Below are 14,130 nucleotides of genomic sequence, written 5' to 3' on the forward strand. Positions count from 1 at the left end.
TTCTTTACGGTAAGATTAAATTAACAAGGTTTAGGCATGATCATTAGTTGAGAATGGGGGTTTAAAAGTAGCTTTTTTGCGGAACCAGCATTTGTTGCATCATCTTAATTTACTTTATTCCTGATGACAGTGATCTGTAAGAGAGTGACAACCAGGCACAATGCGACATATGCAGGGTGAGCCAAGAGATATAGGCAGTAAAATAAAAAGTAGTGTATGGAAAAATCAAAATCAGGCGCACTGTGAAGTATGTGAGAAAGGCAAACAGATATAGAGTGATGTATGCAAAAATCAAAATCAGATGTGGGGTGATATATGTGAGAATGGCAAACGGATGCAGGGCAATGTATGTGAGAATAACAGATATAAGCTGATGTATGTGAAAATCAAAATCCGAAGTAGGGTGATGTGTGGGGAAATAGAAAATAGATGCAGGATAAAGTACATGAGAATGATAAACATATTCAGCCGTGGTGTAAGTGAAAAACAAAATCAGAAGAAACATTATGTGTGGGAGAATGGCAAACAGAGAAAGAGTGATGTATTAAAGAATGCCAAATTGATGAGGGTGGTCTATGTGTATAGCACACTCAAATAAAGAGTGGCTTATATGAGAATCAAAATAATTCAGGGTAGTATTTGTGAGGATACAAATGACAGGAATGTGAAGGAAATTCAAAGTCAGAAGAGCTTAACTGTATTTCAACGAGAGCAAGTTTGAAAGCGATGGATCAATGCCAATGTAATTGATTGGGCTATGCAACAAACACCATTGACATTGGTCTGTGCCTGCATAAGAGAGCTAGGATCGGAAATATTGATCTGCGCCAAAATGATAGCATAGGGCAGATGACTGGTCAGTTCCAGAATCAGAGATGAGGTCAGGATTATCTATGTTAGAATGCCAGTCCCTGTGTGCCATAGTGAGAGCCGGGGAGTCATTTGTGCAACAGACAGGCCCAGCATCAGGGTTTTGAGTTTCTTCATCACAACTGAAACACAAAACTTGAATCAGGGAGCTTATGCCCAACTCCAAGCCACAGTAGTAGTTATACGCAGCGCACTCAGATTGGGAGGCATGGCGATCCATGCCAGGATTTAAGCCATGTCAGGAAGAGAGCCGGAGACAACCTTACCTGTGTCAGAGCTGACTGGGAGAAGAGCAGGAACAAGAATGTGAATTAGAGAAATTGAAGCCACGCTTAATTACCTTTTGACTTCTTTGGCATCACTGGCAATGAAGAACCCTAAAGTCCCTTCTTGGATCTTCACGTGGTTCCCAGGATTGATTAATATTCTATTTTAAGTCCAGAAGAAAAACAAAACAAAAAACACAAACAAAACATCATTATTAAAAGAAAAATGAACTCACGGTTGCAAAGGAGCGATTGATTAGCTTAAAAATAGGGGACCCACTATTCTAGCCACAAAAGGCTATTTCAAAATGTGACTTCTTAATTTTTTTATGCATTTGATTTTCCATCAAGTTACATATCAAGGAACCAGAACACAAGAATGGCAGTGTTTGAAGATAAGGCCTGTGGCTGAGCAATGGTTAAAGAGTACCTGCTTTTACTTGTGTCATGTATACATACCCCAAATATTGCAATGCACCAAAAGGTGATGGCTCTTATCCTAATATACCTCTTTTGTTTTTCAGACCTCATGACAAAGGATTGTAACTTACTTGGTTAGACCAACTATTTCTAATAACCAATTGTTCTTAATGACTTGACATGCTTTGGAAGACAAGGCAGCATCGCATAAGCCTCAACAGGACAACATCATTACCTCAAATGCAGCTGCAACTCACCCTAGAGAGGCAGGATTCTAAGCCCAGCATCTTACAGGCACCATGAGGTACTCATTACATGTTACAATACCTTAAGCCACCAACATGCAAAATATGTTGAGGGGGCCTGTGAATCCAGCCACCTGACCCTGTTCTCAGTTGCTACACCATATGCATGGCAAACTAAAGCCCACGGTACCTTAGTACAGCTCTTACTAGCTGCCAATCCCCGAGGCTCTCAATTTAAATTGCAGTGGGGTTCTACTCCCTGATCCTGTGCCATCTGATGCTACAGCTGAGTGGACCCACCTTGCTGCAGGTCTGCTGTGTCATATTTTAGCAGTGCCACCACACCCAACTCTGACAATGCACCTCACTCTAGCCTGAGTTATATCTTGCTCTTTCTAGAGTTACCCCACGTGAAGTGCACATCTCAAATTACCTGCAAAAAGGAGCCATCAAAAGACCTATCCCACATTCTGGACCTGACCAAGCATCAAACTTTCTCAGTTCAGCACACTTAAAATATGTAAATGTGCCTTCATTGCTTTGATTGTGATGGTGAAAAGCAGTGACCATCGCTCGTGTCTCATGCCAGGATTGGTGCATGCGTCTGTGATGGTGAAACAGAGCACCACCAGAGTTGAAACCATCTTAACCTAATTATGAACCACTATGCAGCATTTCAACATGGCCTAGAGTCAATTTAAAAAAATCTGGAAAACTGCTAATATTCTGCTTGAAGCGTCTGAATGGTATGATTCTGCATGTGGCTTGAAATCTGGTGTTATATATGTCAGTATATCGTCATCTTTCTACTATTCCAACTTTCCCAACATCTGCAGAGGCTCTCATGAGTATTCTGACACATGGTTTGGTGTCGGCCATCTTGTGTTCTGGTTCTATGGCTACCATCATGTGATCTGCTAGCCGCAGAGGGAGACACTGACATGCACCATTTAACATGTTGACCTTCTTCCCCCAACACAGGAATAGGATTATGGTGCCACAGCTAGAGAAGGTCAATATTTCCTTGCCTGTAATCCCAAAACTATCCCCCAGTGGAAGGTCTACATGCACACACAAATCACTGAACCTGACATTATAATTATCCAGATTTAATCAGAAAGAGATACTTTACGGGACCCCTATCTATTACTCAGGGGAATGGTACAGAACAACTACATTGCAACTAATTAACCCTAACCATAATCACCAAAGAATAGGCTAGGAAAAGGATAGGAATCCCTGCCTCAAAGAGTAGAAAGGCCTGTATCAATGGACCACCATAAAACTGGAAGTGCGGCCTCCTGCAAGTGCCAAAAAGAAAAACTGTTTGAGTTGCTGTTGTGCAAGTTGGTGAAAGCCAGCATTGAAGATTTCCTGCAGAAACTCTGGCCAATACTTTGTAGGCCCTTTGGAGTGAAGAAATCCCCACTGGGAGTGTGGTTTGAGAACCAGTATTGGGTAGGGAGCAACAATTCTGGGCAGAATACAGTCATCCAAAGAACATGGCTCTGACTGTAGACACCATCCAAGCCGGTGAGTCCGCCCTCAACTTTACGTCCAGTTGAAACAGAATACAAATATAGCTATGTCCCCAGAGAAAGAGGTACGGGGGAAACATGCTTATCGATGTTACCTGAGAGGAATATTGATTTCATAGTCAGAAAGAGGGAATATTTGCTTCAGATGTTTGTAATCCAAAAGTTTCAACAGATTCATAGAAACTCCACTAGGCAGTCTTGTTTGGTTTGCAATCTTTTACATTTTACTTCAGCAGTAAAATAACTCCTGGAAGGCGGAATCTTGACTTCACATCAGCTTTGTCTGAATAGCATTATCGACTACTAAGTTTGCCCCCAGGGCAAGTGGAGAATGCATTTATAATATGTCAGAGATCGTATTTTTAAATGCAAAAATAGGTATTAAAATATTTTATAATTAAATTAAATATATGCATTATTTTTATAAATACTTTTTTAAGAATAAATTGGACAAGTGTGGTGCAGACCTACTACTAATAGTAACATGCACTTGGATTTTGTGAATGCCAAAGGTAGTAAACTTACTCATAAGCGTAAATTATTCAAAAGCGAAAGTTACCTTTGTGAATCAGACCTTTAATTTCTACTGTCAAATCTAGACCTGTCCACTTCATTAATAGATCTTTCTTAATTGCAGCAGTCACCATCTTGCATGTCCTCTGTTTCCATTGATGAGATGAATCTAACCTGCTGCACTTTAGGAACTTATTAAAAACATGTATGTTTGAATCTGTAAACAGGGGCGGGTCTTCCATTTGAGCGCAGCAGTGTTGCCCCACAAAGAAAAGACCCAGGTTAGAGCTGAAAAATAAAATGGTAATAAAGTTTATTTATTGCCGTTTAGTTTTCAGCAACCAACCCGTCCCGAACTGACCCTTCTGGCCTGGGCAATTGCTGCTGAGTGGCAGCAGGGAGCTGTGCATTCATGTTTAAAGTGCGCATTTCCATTTGTCCGGCCATCTTGCTACGCCCAGCCAGACATGAGCATTTTAAACTTCTCTACTTCTCTAACCTAGCTGTCTTCAACAGCTGGGGTAGAGAAAGCACAGGCCTCAAGCACTCTTAAGAGAGCTGAGAGAGGCCGCTTCCTCCAATCCTGGTGCTTCTCTCATGCTGGTCAACAGCATGAGAGCAGCACCAAGATTGGCTCTGGAGTCGGGAGCCTGCCTCGAGGAGAGAAGACCAATCGAGGAGGATGCCACGCTCGCACAGGAAGGTAAGTGCATTTTATTTTTTATTTTATTTTCTGTGCCACCCACTCACCACCCCCGGTGCATGCTAGCCGCCACTATCTGTAGATGTAACCCAAACATATCTCTGTTGCGATAATTTAGTGCCAAGAAGCTTAAACTGATGTTGCTATGTAAAATTGCATGACTATAGACCAAGACAAGGATGCCAAGCTCCTGGCCATACAAGCGGCACACAAGCTTTACATTCACTTGTATACATTTTGCAATATACATTTAAAAATCTCTAATCTAGAAATTATACTTTGCATAGGAATTGAACCAGAAATTGACAAGCTACATGGGAGGTGCTGGAAAATAGCCATTACTGTTTTTTTGGTAGTTCTAGGGGTTGTTACCTTGACCGTAGGGGTTTCAGGAGCATCACGTTAATATTTTGCCCTTTTTCTTAAAGTATAGTAAATTAAAAGACCCTTCAGAATTTGATGTATAGCTCATCTACTGGCGTACACCCTGAAATTTCAATCAGAGCAGAACATCATTAAAAACAGACCTGTCATTTTCTGATCCCAAGGTAAGACCCGCTTCCATCGACTGTTTCACTGAAACTGATTTATACGGCAAGCAGGAGCCATTTGCATGTCAGTCACCTGCTTAGTTAATGCCACCTCTCACAGGCTGGCTCTATTTCACCTGAGATAAAACCGCACAGCAGGATTTATGGGATTAAAGTCTAGTTATGTGTGATGAATGCACACAACCAGTTCCTGGCTAGTGCTCAAGGCCAGGTTTCAGTGTGCCGCCCTCTGAAATCACGAGAAGCTCTTTGTTGTCCTAAATGATGTGCTTTTTGATCCAATGGTGTTCCTCATCTACCGATTTCTACACTTTCATCAAATTTACTGGGGCAGTATGATTTTCAATCACATTATTAGTGAGATACCTTCTGGTTGTTTTGTCATCATTGGGTGTGTCCCATAGGCTTTCCAACATGAGCCTCTACCTCCACGGATGGGTATTTTTCACTTTTATAGGACTCATAATGCATGGCCTTTAAAAATGGCCAGAGTATGCTTGGCTGCACTTATTGCGGTAAGCGGTTACTGTGCACAGCGGCTAAGGCGCATGCTCAGGTTAAGATTAAAGAAACCTTCAACAAACCAGCAATTAGCCATACTCTATGGGCCCAATTCTCACGGATATGAATATTATGCCCGGAATATAATTTTCTGACTTATTTAAATTCAAAATTGTCCTCAGAGCCATGCCTGGACAGTTTCACCAGGTGCAACTTTCCCAGTGTGCTCCAATGAAGGTCAAGTGACATTCCCTGCGGAATCCTGTTCCTGTAGCAGAGAACGCAACACAACGGGATAAGGGTTCCCTATGCAAATGCACTCTTTTGTTCCTTCCCTGGGGAAAATATTATCTCCATGGAGAAACTCTTTCCCTTGGACCCCCAACAAATCTGGGGGTGATCCATTCTACTTCCCACCAAGAAAAGGAGTCATCCCATACCTTGGCTAAAGAAAAATACTACTCTTTCCAGGTTTGAAAAACGAATGAGTACACTTTGTGGGTGTTCAGAAGTGTCCAAGGATAACAACGCCTGGGAAAGCCCATTTGACTATCTTTAAAGTGCGATTTACAGGTACGGAGAACTCGGTGACGAGATCTCAGCACACATATGTTGGTTTATGCCTGCCAGGAACTCCTTTGTCAATTTCTGGCAGGCATAAAACAGATACAATTGAGTGTAAACGTGCCTTTACAAACAATGTACCTTTTTGAATAGTACCTAAACAGTCAGGTCACTTGATTGTGGCTCCTTTCCTTTCACTGCTCTGGGCAAGAAGCCAGATTTGCCTCGTTTTTGCGCACGGTGACACACTTCTCATCGATATAGTGGTCAGGATAGAAACATTTTGTATTCTAATTGCACACAACTTCACCCTCCGTCTTTTGTCAAAGTCTCCAACTATTTATCCCTTCTTTGATTTTGGGATGCATTATACCCATTGAATAAAGTACGGTGATGACATAGGATAACGTCATGATGAGGTGTGGATGGGAACCCTTGTGGGATGAAAGGTTGCCAAGAAGATTAAGAGGCACCAGGATCTTAAAGTCAGTCTAGGTGAACCAGTGTCTACACCAGCAGGGACAAATGTAGAAACCTTCACAAACATGGCATGCCAAGAAATGTAAAACTTGACAGAATTCTAATTCGTAGGCACTGTAGATGTGATGTACCATTCCACGTGCAGTAATATACAACACGATGTCATAAAAATCAGTGTTCATAAATTCATATGTACACATCAAAATGGGAAACAAATCAAATAACATTAATAAATTGTAAACTGGTGAATGCCTAATTTACTTAGAATAGCTACATTGATCAGCTCTGCTTCATGCTGGGCCCAGATGAAAGGTCAAAGGTGATTGGGTGTCACTGTGGTTCCATCCCAATCCGATCAATGCAACAGATGGGTGTGTCTGATGTATAGGAAGCGTGGTTAATGCACTTTCAGGGAAACAGTCAATGCTCCTGGATTTCAACCATTTTTTATTCTGAGATGTGTAAGGTATTGGAACAATGGCTTGTCAGCATGGCCTTCTTTCATCTGGGCTCTAAGAGTGAAACCTGCGAAACAGTCTACATGTCTACAAGCCCAACAAGAAGTCAAATAAAGGATACACAAGACAATACGACAGAGCATGCCCACCAGTCAGGAAAATCACACCAATCACCCACCAACTTCAAAAACATTGCATGGTGCTTACTCCCAGGTATGGTTCTTTAAATGATGCCATATTTTAGAGCACACCTTTCCTGGAACAATCTGGCTCTACATGACTGATTTATGTTTTCTCAAAAGAGAACGAATTAAGGGTTCTGGTATGGAAACCTAGACGCCCTTCTGGGAGCAAGCAACACCACTGACTACCACACCTTTTCACATGACTATGCAAGCGGCATGCCACCACCACAAGGAGCATGAGCCCCAAAGCAAGACAACCCAAAATTACATCTGCAACCATCTCCAATGAGGCCGAGTGTTGCAGTAACTTCTCTGCAGTTGGATCGTTGTCAATACCAAACTGTCTGGAAGCTCTCCTCCCCAATCCACAAGTTTGCTTGAAGACAAGCAGTGGAGACAACACAGAAGGGATAACGCAAACCTTCACACACACACCAGCACAATGCAAGGCAACACAGAGCTGGAGCAGGAATGAGTGAGCAGCGAGAGTGGAAACATGTGAGATGGTTGAGCACAGTGAGTGAAAACTCATACCAGATGAAGCAGTCAAGATTGAGATTCAAATTATCCCCCAAAAATAGCCCAACCGCACAAAAAAGAATTGGGTAGGTCATGCCTTATATTTCACGATACACAAAAAAGTTAAGGGTGATTAAAGTGGAAACAGGTGATATGGTGTATGTAAAACCATGTGCTAGACATGCCAAGTCAAGGAAAAAAAAAACTTTAAAAAGACGTGCTCAAGAAAGTCCATCAAAAAAGATTTATACACATGTAAACAAGTGAACTACAATGTTATCTTGGGGTAATTCCTGGGTTGCATTGGGCACTGCCCCAGCTGGACGGTGGAGAGGCAAAGCAAAGACAGTATGCTCATTGTTCATTTTGGCGGGAAAGGGGTTTTCGGCAGCAAGGTGAGAATATGAGAAAAATACAAGATGTGCTCTAATGGAGGACACAGGGGAGGAGGTCGGGGGAAAGCATTCTCCCGACAGGACATTGCAGACAAAAAAATGGCAGAGCGAGGCTGGCAGACAGAGGACACCACCTTCTTACAGGACAAAACAAACAGTGGAAAAAGATGGACAACACAAATATTTTGCAGACTTTTTCTCACAAAAAAGGAGAAATTCTGAAAAAAACACCACAACAGATTGGTGAATCAGGTACAGTGGAACGATTAAGGCTGTCATCCTGCAAAGAAGTTAGTGCATCCGTCATAAAAACAAAATATAAAAAAAAAAAATACAAAAAAACATTGCTAAAGAGTTCTCTGTTCTGCCGGGGGGGTCATACATATGTATTTATCGATACAGATATATATATATGTATGAAAAGATAGACACAGATGTTATCTTCTGAATTCTCTGTATACAATGAGTCCTGAAGCAAGGAGGAGTGAAGGTAGGGTTCAGGTTAGAAGGAAAGCAACAGTAACGAGGAGAGCATACCGCTTTCGGCTTCTGCAAACAACAAGAAAAAAAACCTCGAATCAAACACTTGGATAAGGAGTTAGTTGAGACACCAAACAAAAGCAAAAATAAAAAAAAACCTTTCATTCAACGTGGCTGTAGACCAGACTGTGAAATAAAAAGGTTTTTTTTTCTGCAGGAGGAATACAGACAAATAAAATGGCAGGACGAGAGGAGGGAACTTTACAAATGATCCAAACAGGGACCTAGATAAGGTGCTTCTTGAAGGGGTAGGGGTGAAGGGTGTTGGAGGGGCAGGAGAGGATGATGTTTCTCACAGATATATCTATCACTCCAAAAAGATAACCAAAAAATAACACATACAACATTGAAGAAACAAATATACATGGAAGGGGACAGGACTAGGTGCGACCAACTGTGTGTCTTCATCTTTAGAATTTAGTGCTGGAATTTTAATATATAATTTACTTTGTGTTCAGTAACTAGACCCAAGTTTCCGCCAAGCGCCTTGATCAACATTGGCATTTTGTTCAATCCACCTCTCTGTTCGCTATGGACAACCACCATTCGCTACAGAACACAGGACTTCCAAACGTTCAAGGCAAAAATTGTGCGACTCGTCAAATTGTTTTTTTTTCTTCTTCATATGGTTTCTATTGATACTCACATGGATGCATGAGATACAACTACTTGAAATGGCACTGATTGGCTTGCAACTGCACGTGTTTCAGCGTAAGGCCAGTTTCAATATTGCCTTCTGCAAACTGTTTATCAAGAGAAGGCAATGCGGAGTAGATGCTCTCCTTGATGGCGACTTGCAAGAGTGACTCTGGGTGCAGCAGAAAGAAAGGAGAAAAGAAAGGTTCTGACAGAGAGACAATGTGTCCTCTCCTTCTCACAAGACAAGTAGTGGTCCTTTGAAGGGGTTTCCAATGTGGGTAAAGATTAGATTCAACACCAGAGCTATCTGACTAGCACTTTTTTTTGGCATCAGAAGTTCTGTGTGAGATACCAGAGAAGAAGAGGCAGGCGGGTGAGCAGAGTGCTGATAATAAACACTATCCCCTACTATTACACATAGAGCTTGAACTGAGAAGTGTCAAAGAGAGATGTTGGTGTCCGCCTGACCCAGCAGCGCTCCAACACTTCCAGCCTACAAAGGGATGCTGGCGTTATCGGTGGATCCGCCCAGTCCATCCGCATCTAATTGAGGGCCAGGGGAGAAGTGCTACTGTCACCAGTGAACACAAGCCCCTTACCCTACCACTGCACAGAGAGCCAACAGAGAGCAGCCACTGTCACCAGTATGTACTATTCTTCTAGTGACAGTTCTCAGAAGGTTGACCGTGTTGGACGTTTGCACTCTTCCACTTCTCCCCGTAGGGTCATTGGAAGAAATGGTGCAAGAAGTGGTCAGTTGTCTTCTCGTGAGTGTCCTAGCCTATGAAATGGAAATGAAGAATTGATGGAGGGAACTTACTTGGGATGGTGGAAGGCACAGTCGGGAAGTGAACCATATTTTTGAATGGGTTAGGTAGCCTGACCTATAGCATTTATTTAGGGTAACTTCCATTAGGGTCCTTTACCGCTTTTGCTGGATTTCAATGATAAATAATGGGTCAAAGCGAACACGAAGTGCTGTGTCCCACCACAAAACTTGCAACGACTGAAAATTAAGATGCAATGAGAATCAGCTAAGGCAAAGGTCAGCATCCTTTACTGCAGCAATTGATGTTCTGACCATAGGAAGAGGTAATGGGATGTTATATCTAAATTACAGATGTGCCCACAATTCAGGTAGAGAAAAGAAGTTGGTGAATCCAGATCATGACCTAGGACCGGGAAAGCAATGCAAAATTAGACTTCCTCCAAGGAGGTAAGGAAGGCTGCGGACCGATTTGCGCCATGTGGTGCTATTTTGATAACACGCTCAGGCTGCAAGTAATTGGGAGATAAGACACCTAACTGTGGCAAGGAGTAAAGGTTGGAAGAGTAATAATCCTTCAAGCTCAGTTTACTTCAGCATTTGAAGATAACATCTAGTTGCAGCTTTTGCAAACCAACCAAGAAATGACTTCAGAAGCAGAATAAGGCTAATAAGTTTTGTTCAGGGCTGCAGAAGTGTAGACGATTTAGACAAACTGGTGAATCTAAGCTCAGTTCTTGGGAAACCATAGAGATGGCCAGATCGAAAGATTATTCTGCCCCAGGTAAGTCTAACCTGCTCATCCAAGGAAAACCCATGCATGATGTTGGTGTGTCCTTTAACATATGGTCTTAGAGGTCAGGCCATTCTCAGCTGGCCTGAAAGGATGAACTATTGGTTAATTTGAAATAGAAATGTTCTTAAATCAAGTTTCTCTAAATTAAATTAGATTTTGCAAAATGCAGTGTGGGTTAGAGTTTAACTGCAATACTGAGTAATACTTGTAAATGTGGGTCTTTAACTTCTGAAGGCCAACATTTGTGGAAATAAGTTGCTCTAAAACTATGTGCCAAGTTTAAAGTGTGCTGATCATTCCTCACCTTGGGGATATGCATGGCGCACACTTTGAGTAGAACTTGTTCATACGTCCTCATGTGTTCACTTTGTTTAACATGTAGCCACCCCAGTAATACACTTCTCTTATCTTACAGAGAAGACCTCCCTTTACGATGTGGGAGCTAACGATACAGCAACTTTTCTGGCTATGGCATCTCAGATGGCATATAATCACACTGCCCTTTGAACCCATTAATCTTCTTGTAAAATCCACTTTTACGTGTAACAACTATATATATATATATATATATATATATATATATATATATATATATATATATATATATATATTTATATATATATATATATATATATATATATATGTATATACAGCGACGGCTCGTGGAGGGAGTTACGGTGGGGCAAGAGGTGGGGAGGGGGAGGGGCAGGGTGGAGGTTGCTAAAAACCGGCATATGGATAATTGCAGGTAAGTAAACAATTTAATTAATAAAACGAATTTCGTAGTGCGCCTTGCATCGCAAAATGCAATGCAGTGCGAGCTACGAAATTCGTTTTATTAATTAAATTGTTTACTTACCTTCAATTATCCATATGCCGGTTTTTAGCAACCTCCACCCTGCCCCTCCCCCTCCCCACCCTCCTGCCCCACCGTAACTCCCTCCACGAGCCGTCGCTGTGTATATATATATATATATGTATGTATGCATAAGTACATATGTATATATATATGTATATACATAATGCATTGCAGAGGCTTAAAGCAGGACTGTGGCAATTATAAATTCCATCACTGGGCCTCAAACACCTTTAGTTTCATGCTGAAATACGATTAAAAATGGAATGTACTCAGCAACTTCTGCATTTAATACAGAAATCTATACTGTATTTTATTAAAATATATATAATGAGGCAGATACACTGGCACCTGGGCCAATGATTGTGAGGGATTCTCTGTACCCAAATTGTGGCTATATGTTACTAACAAACTGGGAATAGAGGGTCAAGTTTCCTTACTTGCATTAGCACCTTTACTGTTCACCTTCTCTAGCTGAGGCCATCAAAGATTGTCCTGAATTATAGCATTGGCGTAAAAGTCGCTAGTGACTGAAATGTTATGGAAGGACAGGTAGGAGGTGAGTGATACATTTATAACTATGATTATTCATGAGGTATTTGGGATAAAAAGTGATGAGTGGCCAGATTTAATCCATATGATCGACAAGACCTCTAGCACAGAAATGCTCTTGTCCTTTCAGGCAGTATCTGAAGCTATTAACTTGCTGCACCCGAGGCACCAAATTATATTTAGGAGTGTGACATCCTGTACGCCAAAAGGAAATCTATTTGCAACATAAGTGAAAGTGTGTTGGCAACCAGTGGACGAGGAATAATTCTGCAGCCAGCCTGCAGGAGTACATTAATAAACTTTAAGGCAGGTGGCGACCTGGCCTCCATTTAGCCCTACAAGGAGTTTTTAACAGTGGCAGAAGTTATTTTGGGTCATACCAAATGTACATAACTCGGAAGGCCAAGGAATACATATACAGTCTGGCTCCTGCCACTTCCCCCTACCCTCTGACCTGTCTCCACACTGTTCAGAGAGAATTGTTTGTTGCACACTTTTCAGAAATTACCACTAGAGCATTTCACTGGTAACCAAACATGCCACAGGTGCAGGCCGGATGTCAAGTCTGATTCTTCAAGGGCTTTTCTACAAGGAGTTTATATGCTCACCAACAATGGTATTGCTTTAGTGGTTGGCACCGAGGTTAGAAAGACTTCTGGTAGGTGAACATTGTGATGGCATTTGTAGTAATGGCAGGGATCAAAAATGTCAGTCAAGAATTAAGCTGACCAAAAATTCTCTGCTCCTGAGTTTCATCTGAAGCTTTAGCAACAAGAGCATCGACTTTCCACCGTGAGGCTCACGCATGACCCATGATGGTTTAGGGCAGTAAGGCGGAAGAATGTTGACATGAAGGCTGGAGATACCACTTTCTTGTAAGGTCCAATGTGAAAACAAGCAAATTTAGAAGGTGTGATAACTTCTTCTGGAAGAGAAGGATCAATCATCAAACACCTCTTCATGTTGCTTCTTAGCTGGCCCAGCGTGTAATAGATTTCACCATGAGTTGGAGGCACTGTACGCTTAGTCTTTAACGTCTGCTTTGCTCGGACCACCAATCATAGAAGTCTGCGGACAGTTCTTCTGATGCACTGTACACATCATCTTTAAAGTCTGATTTCCACTGATCACCAATAGAGTTCAGGAACTTAAGCATGAGGTACCTTCTGCTATTACAGCCGTGTGGTCAGTGGTCTACTCCGCCAATGCACTTCTGTGTACTATGACTTGTGACAAGTAATGCCTTATAATCTAGATGCCTTTATTCATGAAGCAAATATTTTCATTGTAAAAGCGGAACTAAGTCAGACTTTTCTCCAAATCTGCATCAGTTCATGATCTATTTATTCAATTAAAGAAGAGATCTGATGCAGATATTAATTAGTCCTTTTATGAATAGCTCACTGTCAGCTTTTTCCTGTCTCAAAGCAATGTAAATAACAAGTGTTACTGTTACAAAACCTTATGGTACCCAGTTCCTCTTTGAGAAATAAAGATTCATTAGATACAGTGACCTCCAAGAAGCACACAGATCTCAGTTTGGAGTGCTGAACTCACTGAGCCATACTGCCCGTAGATTGAAAAAATATATTCCATTGAGCTAAATGCATAGGGGCTGCATGGTGCGATCTTACAAATAAAACCAGCAAAGAGAAAGCAAGTCTATGCTGTCTCTAGTTATAATCTCTGGTGTGGAAAATTTATGGACCAGAAATATTGGGACTGCAAATTAGAAAATTCATTTCTGTGAATTAATGGGAGGAACTGAAGGAC

General features: G+C 41.6%; 1 protein-coding gene across 9 annotated transcripts in view; it reads right to left on the bottom strand.

The window, feature by feature from the left end:
- The window catches only part of KCNMA1 (potassium calcium-activated channel subfamily M alpha 1), a 1,464,982-nt gene that overhangs the window by 389,057 nt on the left and 1,061,795 nt on the right, over positions 1 to 14,130 (bottom strand). For all 9 annotated transcript variants that reach the window (XM_086922098.1, XM_086922095.1, XM_086922094.1 and 6 more), the window contains exon 17: positions 1,211 to 1,297. In XM_086922098.1, the coding sequence (XP_086778224.1) occupies positions 1,211 to 1,297 (87 nt within the window). The remainder of the gene's footprint in view (positions 1 to 1,210; positions 1,298 to 14,130) is intronic.

This window comes from Lissotriton vulgaris, chromosome 5 (assembly GCF_964263255.1).
Source record: "Lissotriton vulgaris chromosome 5, aLisVul1.2, whole genome shotgun sequence".
Lineage (NCBI taxonomy): Eukaryota > Metazoa > Chordata > Amphibia > Caudata > Salamandridae > Lissotriton > Lissotriton vulgaris.